The sequence below is a fragment of the Pieris napi genome, chromosome 20 (assembly GCF_905475465.1).
Source record: "Pieris napi chromosome 20, ilPieNapi1.2, whole genome shotgun sequence".
In the NCBI taxonomy this organism is placed as follows: Eukaryota; Metazoa; Arthropoda; class Insecta; order Lepidoptera; family Pieridae; genus Pieris; species Pieris napi.
This window is the reverse complement of record NC_062253.1, coordinates 4,242,822-4,259,803: the sequence shown is the minus strand read 5'-3', so window position 1 is coordinate 4,259,803 and position 16,982 is coordinate 4,242,822. Positions and strand designations below refer to the sequence as shown.

The 16,982-nt window shown below is 33.8% G+C and overlaps 2 protein-coding genes across 4 annotated transcripts in view; both read left to right on the top strand.

Moving 5' to 3' along the window:
- LOC125059973 overlaps positions 1-8,109 on the top strand; it is a 58,634-nt gene extending 50,525 nt beyond the window's left edge. For both annotated transcript variants that reach the window (XM_047664701.1, XM_047664700.1), the window contains exons 4-5: positions 6,862-7,538; positions 7,728-8,109. In XM_047664701.1, coding sequence (XP_047520657.1) covers positions 6,862-7,538; positions 7,728-7,838 — 788 coding nt within the window. In that variant the 3' untranslated portion in view covers positions 7,839-8,109. The remainder of the gene's footprint in view (positions 1-6,861; positions 7,539-7,727) is intronic.
- Positions 8,110-11,760: 3,651 nt separating this feature from the next.
- LOC125059982 (1,2-dihydroxy-3-keto-5-methylthiopentene dioxygenase) lies at positions 11,761-14,435 on the top strand. 2 transcript variants are annotated; one of them, XR_007118751.1, is made up of 5 exons: positions 11,761-11,970; positions 12,120-12,286; positions 12,794-12,926; positions 13,400-13,583; positions 13,683-14,435. XR_007118751.1 is itself a non-coding variant. In XM_047664715.1 (4 exons), exons 1-4 carry the CDS (start codon positions 11,845-11,847, stop codon positions 13,529-13,531), a joined length of 558 nt encoding a protein of 185 aa, XP_047520671.1. In that variant the 5' UTR covers positions 11,761-11,844; the 3' UTR covers positions 13,532-14,435. The 2 variants fall into 2 exon arrangements, 1 of the variants encoding a protein (XP_047520671.1); XM_047664715.1 differs by having other exon boundaries at positions 13,400-14,435.
- The last annotated feature ends 2,547 nt before the right edge of the window (positions 14,436-16,982 follow it).

Sequence of the window (16,982 nt, the reverse complement as noted above, 5' to 3'; positions counted from 1 at the left end):
AAAAACGTTTACAAAATTCACGAAAGAGCAAGACTGCGCCATCCGTTCGCTAAAGTACCAGGAGGCCTTGTTCTGTGAAGAACGGGCAAGAAAGGACGCTGAGACGACCTCTCGCTAAACCTCACTGTCATTGCTACATAATCCAATTTATGAAATCCATAAATCCAATACACGCATTGCCTTAACCATAAAACCGTGAATAATAATCTGGTCTTATATCTAGTTGCGCTTCAACAAAGGGCTTCGTAGCGTCTTAAGTGTCCGCTAGGTGATTCGGGTTCGATTTCCAGTCGGACCGCAAGGTTATGTAACTTTAAATTTCTTCTCTGCCTTTGGTAGGGTTGTATGGTACTGGGGGAGTGCTTAAACCATACAGTGCGGGCACAAACAGTATATAAATCTTAATATATATAAATTACCCGCCACGTTGTTTGTCCGCTATGGACTCCTAAACTACTTAACCGATTTCTATCAAATTCGCACACCGTTTGCAGTTTGATCCATCTTAAAAGATAGAATAGCTTACATCATAATTTAAACCCGCAATATTATTTTATTGCAAATTATTTGTATATTATTTGACAGTCACAATTCTAACAGAAGGCGCTGTGTTGAAAGTACCAACGTTTCACATAAGCTACAATTTAATGGCATAACCACCAAAAGCATGGTGGTCCCCATGTCGGATGTTCTCCTACCGTTTTTTTTGAATAGTTTATGTAATATAACAACAACCTTAGCCACAGCAATGCTTGGCCGAGTCTTCTAGTATATATATATATGTTTTACTTAATGTGTATCGATAACAATTAACTAGTAATTTCTTCCTAAAAATATATAATAGGTATCATTTATGTTTCTTTAATTTAACTATGAAATTTTTTTAAATCAAAGAGTTTTATTAAGGCTAAAACATGTGGGGCATGGCACGAAAATGGTTGAGAAATACTGATATAGGGTTTACCTACATACCTATCTATAATAATTTCTATCTACACTTGTAAAACGTCCTTCAGTGTTATCACTTGGAGTACACATCTGACGCATCCTTCATGCTATCGAAAACCCTTAAATTTTATAACCCTTAATTATTCGCGGACATTACTTGGAGTGAAGAAAGTATTTCCGAACGAATTCTCTTTCGTTTTTCTCTTTGAGAATGAGTGTCCATGGGCGGCGGTATTACTTAACATCAGATGAGGCTTCTGCCCGTATGCTGTTCTATAAAAAAAATAGAATCCACCATCTATTTTTCCTTAGGGTTTCCAATTATTTTATACCTGATCGGAGGTAATGTTAAATAAACTATATGTATATAAATATTAATTACTGTTTGTGTCTCGCTAAAACTCGAGAATAGCTGGACCGATTTAGCTAATTATGATCTTGAAATATTTATGGAATTTCGGGAAGTTTTAAACGGTGGGAAAATGGAAGCCTAGAGCTAGCTGAGATTTTTGATGTCTTTTCTCATTTTATAATAAAAAATTGTCACTTGGTTGTCATATATTTATAGATGCATTTAGATATTTGTGTTTCATAGCTGTAGTATGAAGTCCGATCTCTTTGGTCTGTTTTAAAAGTTTTGTGTATAATTTAACTCAAATATACATATATTTCACCAAAAATAAACCTTAATGTTCAAAAAACCGCACCCATCAGGCGTGACAAATCAGCATGCAAACGTCAAAATATAATTAAATACAGCTAGTCTATCTATAATGTCTTAATATGTTAATGTATTTATTACATAATACATACAAAAAAAACAATCATTCTACGTCAGTATATCAAACTTATAATCTAGGAACTCCCTCACATTATAAAAGTACCGTTTATACATACTAATCCGATATTACTTCGTTCGACCTATATAAAAACTAACATTTCCCCAAGTCGGATGATGCAAACTGCGCAAATCGTGATGAGGCATCTTCGTGCTTGAGTCATCGTGTATGTCATGCCTTTACCAGAATTTCACGATTTCAAAATCTTACAAAGGCTTGAATCTTCATTAAATTGCCTCATGTAGTAGGTATTTTGTTATATATAGGTTTTTTATAACCACTATTGTGTTTATGGCTAAAAATGATGATTCATCGCCAGTCTTTTGTTTTGCGTCACTCACCAGGCATTAAAGATAAAAGTTTGTCTGGACGTTGATTTTATTTAAGGAAGAACTTTCCAAAACCGCCACTAAAGCCAGAAAATATATTTTAATAGATCAACAATGCATATCGCATAAGGCAAAAGATTGAAAGGTTTAACAGAATTTAAACAATATTAAAATAGTATAAGAAATATAAATCAGCGGCGCTACTACAACCTTTTTAGGTCTGAGACTCAGATTTCTGTATCTGTTGCAAGTAGGTGATCAGCCTCCTGTGCCTGATACACGCCGCAAGCCGATGTTTTCTTTCACCGTTCGAGCTAATGTTAAATGCGCACACAGTCCATTGGTGCACAGCCGGGGATTGAAACTACAACCTCAGGGATGAGAGTCGCACGCTGAAGCCACTAGGCCAACACTACAGCAATATAATATAGTTGGAGAAATACTAACAAGCTGTGCATGTCTTGTCAGATATATCTTAGAAGTAATGCTAAGAAAATGCAAGTATTTTAAACCACTAACGACTCTAACCTTGGCTTAATGGCCAGTCTTTTTGAATAAAAACTTTGCTGAAATTCGTACTTAAAACGAAGGTTGAAAGAAGGACAAAGACGACTTTTGTTTCGCATTTTAAATGTTTATTTATTTATAACTATACAACTACCCTAACAGCTAATAGCCAATGAGACAGTTGTGTAACTTAATTATCGTAAGTTAGGATATTTAACCAGTTTTGCGAATTCGCTCTGAGAACATATAAAACTGTCGATTCGAAGACAGTATTAAGCACTCGCAACGTCTTTGTTAAGGGGGCTTTTTGCCACAAATTCGTTCTGCCCCTTGGGACTGCAAATAACCTTCGTTTCCGCCGTCTGAAATAGCAATAGTTTGGTGCCAATAAACTGAGTTCTTGCAGAGCGCTAGGTTGCTAATAATTCCCCGAAAACTGTAACAAGCTCAAACTCCCGTGGGTTATATTCTCAATCACTGGACTTTGTGGACTCTACTTAATTAATGCTTAGATAATTAAATTCCACTATTTAAAGACAGCAATAAATCTATCGAAATACTCATTTATATTAGGCTTCTATTATATGAGCCTCTTGCAAATCATGTATGAGATAGAAAATTTAATACATCAAGTTTGTCATCACACAATATTTGCCGACAATGCTCACTTGTTCCATTTTTAAAATAGAATCTGTGTTGGCCTAGACTGTGCATCCAGTCACGCAATCATCTTGATGATGGGGGATGGATCTTGACACAGCAATGGCCATACTGTCATCGTCCTATTCGCCCTGGTTTGTAGAGTTGGGAACGGTTGCTGTTGGTGTGGCCTGAAGAAAGGCTCAGTCAACCCGTTACTCAGAAAGCTGCGTTGTGTGTTAGACACGATTCAGATTTATCATTTCGTAATCAACTTCTTTGACACCAATGGATTGTTCTTACTATGTGAAGAGAGCACTGTCCCGGGAAAATCAAAGATGTGTGTCAAGTAGGTACCGAAGGCTGGCCACCTAATATAAAGATGATTGCGTTGTAACAACCCTGGTTGTATGGTTAGTAAATACTAATATACCTTCTAGCGATGCTCATGTTGTAATCCTACAGAACCTTGCTTTGATCTTGAATTAGTGTGTCACGTGGAATTGAGAACTCTGACAAGTTTAAGTTATGTCATGAACTAGACTACAGTTACGAGTTTCTTGTGGAACAGTCGCTTGTTCAAATTCAAACCTTCAAGTTAGTTGTTAGTTATTGATAGTTTATATTCTTGGGATGGGCTTCTTCACTAACGATGATCGTTTATATATAAAGGTACATAATACTTATCTATATATATAAAAGAAAGTCGTGTTTGTTACAACACTTATAACTCGAGAACGGCTGGACCGATTGCCATGGTTTTTGATTTGTTGGATTTGTTTCCGTCCCGAATAGCAGAATAAGCAATAAAATATCGGATAAGTTATCGAATAACAATAAATTAATTAATTAATTTTACGAATGCAAAAACCATATGGTGCCATCTGTTGACAAAACTACGCATCATTTTACGTCGAATTCGTGTCAGTTCAAGAAATTCCGATCTTGATGTGAATGAGGAGATGCATAACCATGCTTTGATCCTGATCAAAAGATGTTGGATATCAGAAAGTGCTTAACATGCAGCATCGCCATATTGACGCTAGAGAGAAGATGCCTAATGTGTAAAACTGCCATTCTTCTTTCGCAATGGCAAGCAATAAAACATTTCTGTATTTGCAAAAGAGTTGTATTAATGTAATACTTAACATTAATGAAATCCTAAAATAAGTTAAATTAAAGTAACAACGATATTATAAGGTTGTAGGGCGGAACGAAGTTAGCCAGGTCAGCTAGTTTATTATAGAAGAAAACACATAGACCATATACCAAAACAGATTACACTCTCAATGCCAGAAGGCTCGCGAGTGTGTGGCAGGCCTTTTAATAATTGGGACGCACTTTTCTTAAAAGACTAATCGAATTCGTACGGAAATACTTCAGCTGGTTCTACATAGTGGTGGTGCGCTGCAAAAACTGTCTCAAATCTTAATCTTGTTACCGTGCAATTTTCATATATATTGTATGTGCGCATATTGTCTAGATTCAATATATACACAGTTAAAACACATAGGTATTAGCGAACAATGAGGGATAACCATAAATTTGCCATGAATAGAGCTATTTAAGCGTTAACGGCAAAATTGCGCGCAATATTAAATTGCTTTGCGAGAATTTAATATGGGTGTAGTAAAACTTGCTACTTGTAGCCTTTTTTCGTCGAAAATCGTATAATATTAGTTTCGTAGAAGTGAGGAGCGGCTTATAAATTTAAAAATACATCAATGTGATAATTTAGGATGTCGGTACAGTCTCACTTCAAGTGATTAATGAGAATTATAACAGAGAAACTTAGTGAAATTTAATTATTAGTTAACGGGACATTAAAAATGTATAGTAAAAGGTCTTCATACTACTTCGTTGGCTCTGTGACCCAAAAAGTGTTTTGGCCTCCGAAATGAGAATTTTCCGTCAATTGCTGGCTTTCAACTGCTGCTATTGCGTAAAATCCTGGGAGCGACAAAGGAGTACGGCTTCGGGAGGAGAGTCTAAAAATGCTGAAATAGAAGACTTGGCAGCCCAGCCCAAAATTATAGGCGAATATAAGGCCCATCGACTACGTTGGAGCACCTTGAGCTCAGGGGCGGTGAGTGGTCGGAGACCAGTAGGTTGGACCACTGATGCGACAGAGTGAAGGAGGACTGACTGATTTTAATATAGGGTTATCTTAATGTACCACTATAGTGGAAGCCATATTTTCTTCATAATGGTTACTAAATAGTTAAGAACATATTATGTAAATGAATGTGACTAATGTCGGCGGAAACACAACATTGTATAAGGAGGATATCGTCAAGTTCACATCCTTACAATAACCTTATCTATTGAAGAAATCGGTCAAGGACTCGAACAACTTTTATCGTATTTTTTTTACTGGGATGTTTCGAACACAGAAAGAAGAAAGTGTTAAATGAGTAGAGAACTTAGACCAGCTTCTTGTAAACTGACTTACTGCGTAGAAAGGGACCACCTAAAGTAGTATTATAAAATATTTAAACATTGTTAGATGGACACCAGTGACATTCTAAATCTTATTTTATTACTATGTTTACGGCTTTTGTTTATACATTTTTATTCATTTACATTGCGCTGTTAGTAGGTAGTATTTCATCAAATTAACTTGAATATTATCTATATATATAATTATAAGCTTAGTATTTTTGTTACAAAGAGTGTTGGCCTAGCAACTTCAGCATGCGACACTCATCCCTAAGGTGGTAGGTTTGATCCCCGGCTATGCATTGGTGGATTTCTTTCTATGTGCGCATTTAACATTCGAACGGTGAAGGAAAACATCGTTAGGATACCGGATTTCCTTAGACCCATAAAGTCGACGGCGTGTGGCAGGCACAGGAGGCTGATCACTTACTTACCTATTACATTGACAAATGATCATTTAACAGATACAGAAATCTGAGGCTCAGACCTAAAAGGTTGTAGCGCCACTGGTTTATTTTATTTTTATTTATCTTTTTTTACACTTGTAAAACACCTTAGATAAATAAAAATAGGTGTCTATGGCTGCGAAGACTGCCCCTTTTGGTCGTCCCGCAAGCTCGTTTGCCCCCCTATTATATTAAAAAAAATTGACACTGGGCAAAAACAATTGGTAATAATATAAATTGATTTTAACAAGAAATAATGCTTAATTTATACAGCCTTTCGCAAACGAAATCGATACGGAGATTATTCCACCGGCTTCCATTTTAATTACAATTATCTACTCAAATTAATTGCACGTACACTTAACAATCAACATTGAACGCCCACATCAATGCAAACTTTGCACGTTTCATGAATTTTAATACTATACGTACTCACCGTGTTAAACGCCTAATGAAATTATCAAATTATCAACTCCAGTGGATTAAATTTTTATGTTTTTTTAATGTAATTGCTAGATACCGGAGCCCTGCGGTTTCATCCGTATACCTTGCTATAGACCTGACACAAAAGTAATTAGACCCATAATTCTATATAAGTGTCGCATTAAGTCAGCTTTTTAGATATACTATATAACCTTACCCTGTTTTGTTATCTAAATTGAGTCATTCTTAAGTTAAAACATGCGGCTAATTATGCCTATCTTATCTTTCCAGCCAGCACCGGAAGGATCATAGCTGCGCCTCAGTCAGAAGAACTACTACACATCACAACTGACCTCCAAACAGAGCGATATGAAAGACAACCTAGAGCTATGTACTTCACAAAAACTCCACAATTACAGCAACCAGAGAACGTGACACAAAAGGAGCTGAAGATTTCAACTCCTGTCAACGTCACTGCGACCACAGAGCCAATACAATGGACGCCAGTTAATGCAACAGATAATGTAACGCTCGAAAACGTTGCCAACATTAACACAACAATTACTACAGACAATGTCACAGAAGCGCAGAACACGACTTTCACAAAGAGGCGGAATTTGACGAGACCGGAATCAGGGAGAGCTGTTTTTATGAAAGACGATATTCCGATAGAGGGTCTGTCAGAAAGCCGGATAGTGACTGAAAAGCCATTATCCCTTGAAACGGCATTTGTGCAGACGAAGATTCCAGCAAATATAGAGTCTTCTAGAAGAGTTATAGACCCAGAGGGAGGTATGGATACAGGAGTGATAGCTGGGATTTCGTTCGCTGCTCTGGCCTTAGCTGGACTAGCTGGCAGTACGGCATTTATTCTGTATAGAAGAAGATATTTAAATAAACCTCAAACATTGAATGACAAATGTTCTAATCCTGATTCTAGTGGATACTTAGATGACAGTACTATAAGAGTAAGTTAGTTTCTTCTATGAAATTAGAATAATAGCTTTCAAAGTCAACAAAAACCTTAGTAAAAATTTGGGTATTAAACTTATTTTTTATATTTTAGTTTATAGAGATGGCAATATCAGCTACTGTTTTAAAGAAAATTGGGTATGAATCTTAGTCCTCTAAAATCATTCGTAATTTTATTTTTTCAGGATAACTCCGAAGAAATGTACAGTTTGGACAACGATTCATTCTTGAACTCTCTTGAAGCCATGACCATCCAGAACTATTGGACAGACACAGTGAAACACACCAAGTTATAAGATATTGTATAGATAATAATACTTTGTATATATGTTAGTAATTGTAGCTTTTACATTTAGGTTCTTGGGGATTCATAGACTTAGCGCGGACTTTGTCTACCGTATGTCAAAATCCAAGACATTTTGAACGTGCGGAAATCAGACTTAGCGCTAGCTTTCTGAATCTTACCCTTCATGCCACATATACACAAAAGTCTATCAAAATAATTGAGTTATCTGTCGATTGCCCATTTTATTATTTTCAATTTCAGGTTAGGACAAGTTATCAGCTTCTGAAAAATAAGATTCTGTATTCCCAAATTACCTTATTTTATTTACCAATGCTTTAAAGTTAATTTAGCTCATTTGATTTATCTACACTATGTAGTACATTTTAATGGCTTTATATTCGGTTTTCTAATAGACAAAATTATGATTTTCAATTTTAAGAAAGTTTAAAAGATACTCAGAAATGCTGATGTTTCGAAGTAGCCTTTTGAGTGACATTTGTGTATTCTGAAGTGTTCAAAAACCGCGCTTTTTTACCAAAAAGTTTTTCTTATTATGTGCGGAAAGAGACCCGGCGTTGGAGAGATACTTAGACTTTAAACATAATATACAAAAATGTAAAGTTTTTGTGTATTAATGAAATAACGTAGCAAATAAGGATTAAATTACTTTGCAAAAAACCACGCCGTTTCTCTTACCGCACAGACTAGCAATTTTTATCTTTATCTTCACGTATTAACAGAAGGTATTTTATGCAAAAGAGGTTAACGTAACCTTTATCGACCTTTATTGAATAAAGGTGATGAGGTATACCTACCTATATTTTATTTATTTAATATATAAAGGCGTGCAAAATCGTGCATCTGTATGTGAATCAAAAAATCTCCAGGTAATTTTGAAACATGATTGATGGGTTATAACGATATAAAACCAAACGACTGATCTTGTCGCTTATTTCGTGTTAAAAATCACAAGCGATGGGGTAGTTGTTTTTTTAATAGACTATCTTGGTTGGGAAAATGCTCTACACAAATAAACTTTAGTGCAGGAGTGATCGGTAATCGTGTATGCTATAAATGTAATTGACAAAGGCTCGTTTGGTCACGTGACCTTTTCAATTAACGTATAAACTATTTTTGTCTAAGGCCTCTATCGATTTGGAATTAATTAATTTCACACCTACATTCTAAAACGTTAATTCAAGTATAGTCTGGGGCTGTCAACCATATTTTTTTCTCTATGACGTTTGACATTTTTGACAACTCAAAACTATATTTTAAGAAACGTTACCCAAAACCTGCATAATTTAGAAATAGTGATTGATCTCAGTATTCAAATTAATTTTAGTTCTTAAGCTTACATATTAATTTAGCTTTAGTTTAAATTTAATTGTGATACTTTGCATAACAATAGGTAGTATATGTTTGGACTTATATCCATAATGTATTATTTATATTATTATTTTGTATATAAAATATGTGTATATTAAGCCTTTAGAGTTACTATTTAAAATTCTTATTACTAATGAGAACCGGCTATTCAATATCACTAAGGGTACTTTGACAGTATGAAATATAAAGTGTCATTGAGTTATTAAAAAGCTTTAAGCTTTAAAAAGCATAATGGAGTTAAATAACTTATAATTAATGTATGAATAAAATCAGTAAATCAACACAATACAGTCAGAGATTAGTCGAATCGACGAAGACGAATGCTTGTAAATGTTTTTTTCGCCTAATACAAATACCTAGTGTTTTTTTTTTAATTTCGTTGTTGACTTAATATTGTAATTTGAATTTTTATTAAATTTTAATCTTCAGCTACTTAACAGAATTAAAAGAAACAATTTGTATAGTGTATCAATAAATCTGAAATCGTTTTTATTAATCATGGCAATTTTTTTTGCATAAAAGTCGTAATGACTCCCGTGTGTCTATGGCGGGGTCTTAGCTTCAAAGTTTTAAAAGATGTAATTTGTTTGTTTTTAAAGCTTTATTTACTGAAATTTAAGTTTTTTTTGTATCGCTTTCCGTCCATGCTTTTTTGCATTTAGTGTTTTTGGTAAATTAATACTGTTTTATGTTGTTATAAATTAATTTATTCTTTACAAATCCTACTTATTATTTCGAAACTGGATGAAATCCTGCAAAATAAAATTTGACAAACGTTTATTTTATACCCATATCACGAACACTGTGTAACAACATCGAAAAGGTTCCGCAGTAGAGCAGCCCAAATTTGTATGATACATTTAGGTAGAGCTCCTAAATGAAATGAAATAAATGGATACCAATTTTATGGTATTCAATGTTTGCGAGGAAACTATTGTGAAGTTCATGCTAAGGGTTGTTACAAGGATTAACCCTCAGGTTTTGAGTATGTCAAAACTACACAATTTTTATGTCAAAAACGTTTAGGATTTGACGTACAAGAGTGGTTCGCAAAGTCGCGCCTCTTAATCTTACACTGAAACAAACTAGACTACAGTGCGTTCACATCCATTATATATTTTAAATATTAAATATGCTGAAACTAAAAACTTGCTTAATATATTTAAATTACGATTATTACTTCTACATAATTAATTGTTACATTGTTCAACTTATTTACATTAGTTTAAAAGCATTAGAATCATTTTGAAGCTTTTTTAAATATTATATTAAAACTAGTGGGCCCGCAGACGTTGTCCTGCATGATATTTCAAGCGATTAGTAAAGCAAAGTATGAAAGTACCGACTGCAGCGCCATCTGGCGGGCTGATTTGTGAATCTAAACCATTCCCAGATCCCCTTGAACACACACAAAAAATTTCATCAAAATCGGTCCAGTCGTTTGAGAGAAGTTCAGTGACATACACACTCACAGAAGAATTATATATATAAAGATAATTGTTTTAATTTAAAATTCTTTTTTTGAAGCCTTAAACATCACAACCAATATATTCACTATTTTTGACATGTTTTTAAATCGGGGTTGTGACTAGAGTTTTGCTTTTTAGTGTTTCATTTTAACTCATATCAAGCTTAAATGTACAAAGTACCTATATAAGACTTTATAAAATGTCATCAATAATGTAAATTTATAATAATGACTTGTTTATAATTATGAAAATAATTGTGTATAATTATAAAACTAATTAAAATCATAAAATGTAATATAGATCTCTACTCAAGCTGATTTGTATAAAATATTAGTTTCATTTTTGCTAAGTTTATCAGTACATTCAATCAGTACATTTATTTATATGGAATTGTTTTTATTATAAAGGTCGTGAATGTTAAAATTTCTTTTAATTCCTATTTAAATAATCATTTCAATATCATGAGCTTAAAACAAACTATGGTTATTTCTTGTAGGAAACCCCATGTATTGTAAGGTAGATTTAATGTTATATCTATATAGATGAATCATATTTAATAAATTTATTTTTACTGGCATAGAGGCATCTTTTATTTACAAAATCTAAGTTTGTACGCCCTTCAACTTTAATTTAACAGTGCAAGTGTATTTGAATTATACACAAGCACGAACATCGTTTCAACTTTGAATAATAATAATTTGTGTAGTACATACAATATAAACAAGCATTTGTATACAATACGATATTATAGTATTGACATAACAGACGAATACGATACGAATCCATCGTTGAATTTGTGATAACGGTACGGTTAACGGTGCAGTCCTTCATTGTCGATATACCCATAAGTGCACTTCTGGAATACAATACAACATTGAAATTTGAAATTCGTTACTTACATACCTAGCCTGTAACCACAGACTCGGTTGTGATAGCAATACCTCTATTTTAGTATTCTTGTAATGCCATAATGATAGTCTGTGGTAAATTGTAAACTGTTAACTGTGACATATAACAAAAAAAAAAAAAAAAAAAACTTATTGAGGTTATTTGTTTTATTTAGTTTAATTTCTGCTTATGACTTGTAGAGTCTTGAAATTTATAAATTTTTGCATCCTTAGCGAAGCACTTGCAACAATTTCTTAACGAAATTAGAAAATGGTTAAAGTTTGGTATATGGATAACGATACCACAAGTGACCAACGCTTGGAACATCACAGGAATCCCCCAGAATATTTATCTCTTGATGAACTAGTTCAGAAGACCGGCGTAGAATATTACAGCGTAAGTTGGGGTTATCGAATAGTAATCAAGGTCAAGAACCTAATGATAAATTATATTTTTATTTTCGTGATATCTCTAATTTTTTTCAATATATTGTAATCCACATTAAATTATATTAGTTTTCTAAACACGTATGTTTCTGTTTCTAGCTAAATGTTGAGTCATACACCACAGACGGGGTTCTTGAACAAATAAAAAAAGAACGAGGCTACACTTATGAAGATGAAATCACCTGCTCGGAAAACTGTCTAGCCAACTATGAAGAAAAGCTTAAATCCTTTTATACAGAACATCTGCATACTGATGAGGAAATACGGTAGGCCTTCATTGAAATTTCTAAGTTACTGTGCAACCTCCATAGTTCCCTTTGTTGGTGGGTAATGTTTAACTGCCATGGCAGTTTTGTTGGCCAACCAATATTAAAAAATCATAAAGTAGAAACATAAAACATTTATGACAGTAGACATAAAAAAATTGGTCTAGTTTAAGGTTTTTAAATTTGAAATCATCATATTAAAACATTATTTTTGTATTCTTAAAGTTGGACTCGCACCAGCCTATCAGAAGAACAAATGGATGGAAATCTAATAATTTACATGAGTTTAATTCTAGGAAACTCAACTTTTTCTATCCCAGCAATATAATAGGTGATTACTATGTGTAAATATTCAATGGGGAATAGGATTATTTTACAATTTTCTAGTAGATTTTTGGCCATCCTATGTTTGTGTGTTGTGTGTTTTGAGTGTTGTGGCCAAAGAGAGCATCCACATTGCCATAGAATTTAAAAACAATTATAATAGAATTTAATGAATAATTTCAGACTAGTCATTGAAGGCTCTGGTTACTTTGATGTACGAGATGGTGCAGACCAATGGATACGCATAGCTGTGTTTCCAGGAGACCTCATCATAATACCAAGTGGAATCTACCATAGATTCACACTAGATTCTAACGTAAGTTATAAAAATTTGAAAATTTTAATCATTTACCTTTTATGTTATGAACATGAGCTGAGTGCCAAGGTTGAAAATAGATCAATCACTTAGTTGACTTATATACTTAGTATATTATATTTATCAGAGTGAATTAGATAAAATTAAAATTTAACAGAAATAATTTATGTGAAAGTGAGTTTGTGTCTCTCCTCTGAAAAAGATCAAATAAATCTCAGGGTCCAGACTCACAGACATGAGCGACATTATGTTTTTATTAATCCCTTGAACATTTGTTTAATGATACAATGTCCCTTAGTTTTACCCTAGTAAATAATTTCGTAAATTCTCTTATTTATGCCTTGGTAATACATAACTCTGAACGTAAAAATCTATTAAAACTAATAGTTCCTAAGATTTAACCACGGACAAACAAAAATATAGAATTTTTTTATTCTAGATAATAAATTTAATCTGTACAATAAATTTTTCAGAATTACATTCGTGCCAAGCGCTTCTTCGTCGGTGAACCGGTGTGGCTGCCATACAACCGCCCTGCTGATGACATGTCCTGTCGTAAGGAGTACGTCGACAAACTGCAAAAGGGATTTGTATCAGTTAATTAAATTAAATAATTTTGCCATGTTGGTACTAATGAGATGGGTCAGTATGATGTAACTTCATGTGATGGTACCTGGTTTATATACCACACAATATACAGGGGTGGGGTTCCTTTTATGTTCTTCTTTAGTTACTTCATCGTTTATAACTGTTTTTATGTTTTTATTTTCTGGCTCTTTTGCCAGTTCTTCATCTGTCTCGTACTGATTAAGTGTCTGCCTCTTTCTTTTGTATTAAGGGGCTTAGATTTTTAGTGGATCTATCTCAAGGATGGTTACTGAACTTTACTGTTGAGTATCTTTGAGTGTATCAAAATCGAAACAAAAGGCTCTTGTATTTCATTCTCCGGGGATAACACAGCACAAGTAGCAACCCATACCCAAGCATATCATCATCACGCCCAAACACTTATTCGGAGTAAAACACATAATCGAGACTTGTGTTTTGATCCGTCTGTGAGTCTTGACTAAATTTTATCAAAAACTTTTTTTAGTTTGGCATACTTGAGCATATTTATGTCCGGATCAAATAAAACATTTCATTAATTTCGGCTATTGCCTTTATTCTGTGCAGAGAAAATGTATGACCTGCTGAATATGTTTTCATCTGACCTAATTAATACGTATTTTCCATTACTATGGGCAAGAGTTGGATGTTATGTTAAACCCTGTATCATCTGTTATGTTTACAGTCGAAGTATTGTGTTTACTTTAAACTAATGTTCTAACATCTATTATCAATATTCAGTTCATTCAGTAGTTTGTTGTTTTAGGACATGTACTAAGCAAGGTGCTTTCATCAAACAAGGGCCTTTTGATCCTTTCTGTAATTTACAAGAAGAATTCTATTTAATATTCCCAGGAACCCATCTTAGGGAGCGTTCAAGTATTACGTAACGAGTTTTGGGAGGGGGGGGGGGGGTAATTTTTAAAACGTTACGATGCGGGGCGGGGATTGAATTACACGTTATTGTTAATATTATTTTCGACTTACACCACATAATAGTAACTGAAGAGTCACTAGGTGGTCACGAAACGTTTTACTATACTTGGGTACAGTACTGTACTTGGGTACTGAAAAACGTTACGGCGAGTTACATGGGGGGGGTGGGTCAATAATCTCCAAAAATTGCGTTACGTAATACTTGAACGCTTATTAGTAAATAAAACTACTCGAATTCAAACTGTATATTCTGACTTCATGTTTATTCCAGATTTGCAGGTTTCCATTTTCTTGAGCACTTAATTATGACCAAAATTGTTTGACTGAACTTCAATATAGATTTGGTTCGACAATTATTGTGAACTTGCGAAACTCCTTATATTATCCAAACCTAACTTTAGGTGTTATTAGCTATTGCTACAAAGGTTTTATAAATGATTCTACACCTGTACCCTAAAGTAGAGTCGAGCCTCCAAGACTCCCAAATGTCAAACATGTATTGGATTCACTATTGTATTGGACTAACTAATCTAGTAACACCAACATTAATATTTTTTTTTATGGCTCTTGCACGGCTTATGCATTAGCCAGCATTATAAGATTTTTATAAATTCGACCATGTCCTCCATGTACGGTTTAAGCACTCGCCCGGTACCGCACAACCCTCCCAAAGGCCGAGAACAAATTTAAATTAAATTGAAACTTGCCCTCAAACCGGGAATTGAACCCGGTACCCCTCACCTAGCTACCACTTAATAAGACCGCTAGGCTATGAGGCCCTCAACATTAATATTGTATATAAAATCTTTTAAAACGCTGTCGAATTTTACAGAGTACCAACACAGATGTTAAGTAACAACCAACATTGATTTTTGTTGCTCCTTATGGTATTTTAGTTCAAAAATTAATATTAAGATATAGTGAGAGTTTATAATTGGTATCAATGTAATCTGTAATTTGTTAAACAAAAGCGTTACATTTATTGTTAAAAATTAAATCAGTGTAATTCCACTCTTTTAAAGTATTCTTTTGTCTCTGTCAAATTTTGTATATCCTGTGATGGTAAGAGACATAGTGCTTTAGTTAAAACAGTGTAATTAGGCTGATATTGTCTTTATAAGGGGATCTTTATGTAAATGTTATATACGAATCTATGTATATTTTATATTTTTAATATATGATTGTTAATTTATTGGCTGTTTTATTTCGTCTCCAGTGTTACTATATTCAACCTATTTTACCTTAGAGTTGCTATTAAATATTTGAAATTAAATGATTTTAGTAAATGCATGACCATCTTGATTTTAGACATTTTAATTATTTACACATGTTAATGCATTTACATTCAATATAAAGGACTTCTCACACTTCCTGTATCAAATGATAATCTTTGGGTATGTAATTCACTAAAATCCAACTTAGCTAGCAGAGATTTTAGAGCATACAGAACATAATTTTGTTAATAATTTCATTACATAAGTGTAGCGTAACACATCAGTAGTTATTTCATAGCTTTGAATGGTATCGTTTTAAGAAAGAATCATTAACAAAAAAAGGTATGGGAGTGTGCAGTGTTAATTTGACATTGTACCTACACTCGGGCAAACAAGACCACAGCACCTTTTTGAGAGACTGTTGAGGACGTATAGATTAATTATCAATCACTTCAAAATAACATTTTGCCTCTGTCGTGCGGTGCCTCTCATTACTCAAGGTCGAAATTCTGAAATGTCTCCATGTTCTTGGCCAACCCCCGTCCGCTCTTGGAGCCAGGACATTTTGCGCTTACCACAAAAGTATCTGCTGGTTACGGAGGATGTGGCCAATATTTAAGACTTTGTTTGATGGAACAGATAAGTTCAACTGTTCAAAAGCAATCTAATTTCTGTCCATTTGATCTGTCAAAGGCCACGAGTTACGTAGGAATTTTTTGAGGTCTAAGCTTGACTTCCAATACAATACTTGCGGCCATATGTAACATTCAAACATCCTGGTTCTTAAACCTTAATCCATTAAAAAAGATAGCGGAATGTGAGAATCTTATTCATTTTCATAAAGGAGGCTCGCACTTTCTCTGTCTCCCATTCTCAGTTTTCAGCTAAAGGATGCACCCCTGCCACACGCAACGCTTTATGACCACAGGATTTGAATCCTCACTGTTTCCCCTTACCTACCTACCAATAATTCGCATATCCCTAACAGCCATTTTAATTCCTTGTAAAAGCTACATACGATTGATAGTGCAATTTATTCATGGAAATTTAATTACGTAATTTTTTATGAGATTACCGGTTTAATCATTTTAAAATTAAATTTTGATGTATAAACGCTTTCATTCGATAAGTCTATATTACTTTAGATGTTGAATAATGTTTAATCTACAATGAAAGTTATTGAATAAAAATATTTCTATAATTAATGCTCACTCGAATATCATGAAAATTATAGACACAAAGGAGTATTGTATAATTGTATATATCTTATTTTCAAAGACTAAAATATGACAAATTGTCA

What these genes read in the sequence shown, in the direction of transcription:
- LOC125059982 (XM_047664715.1), top strand. Translation starts at nt 11,845, where the DNA reads ATGGTTAAAGTTTGGTATATGGATAACGATACCACAAGTGACCAACGC. An exon ending in CCGGCGTAGAATATTACAGC is followed by an intron (nt 11,971 to 12,119) that starts GTAAGTTGGGGT and finishes TTCTGTTTCTAG; the next exon opens with CTAAATGTTGAGTCATACAC. An exon ending in CATACTGATGAGGAAATACG is followed by an intron (nt 12,287 to 12,793) that starts GTAGGCCTTCAT and finishes GAATAATTTCAG; the next exon opens with ACTAGTCATTGAAGGCTCTG.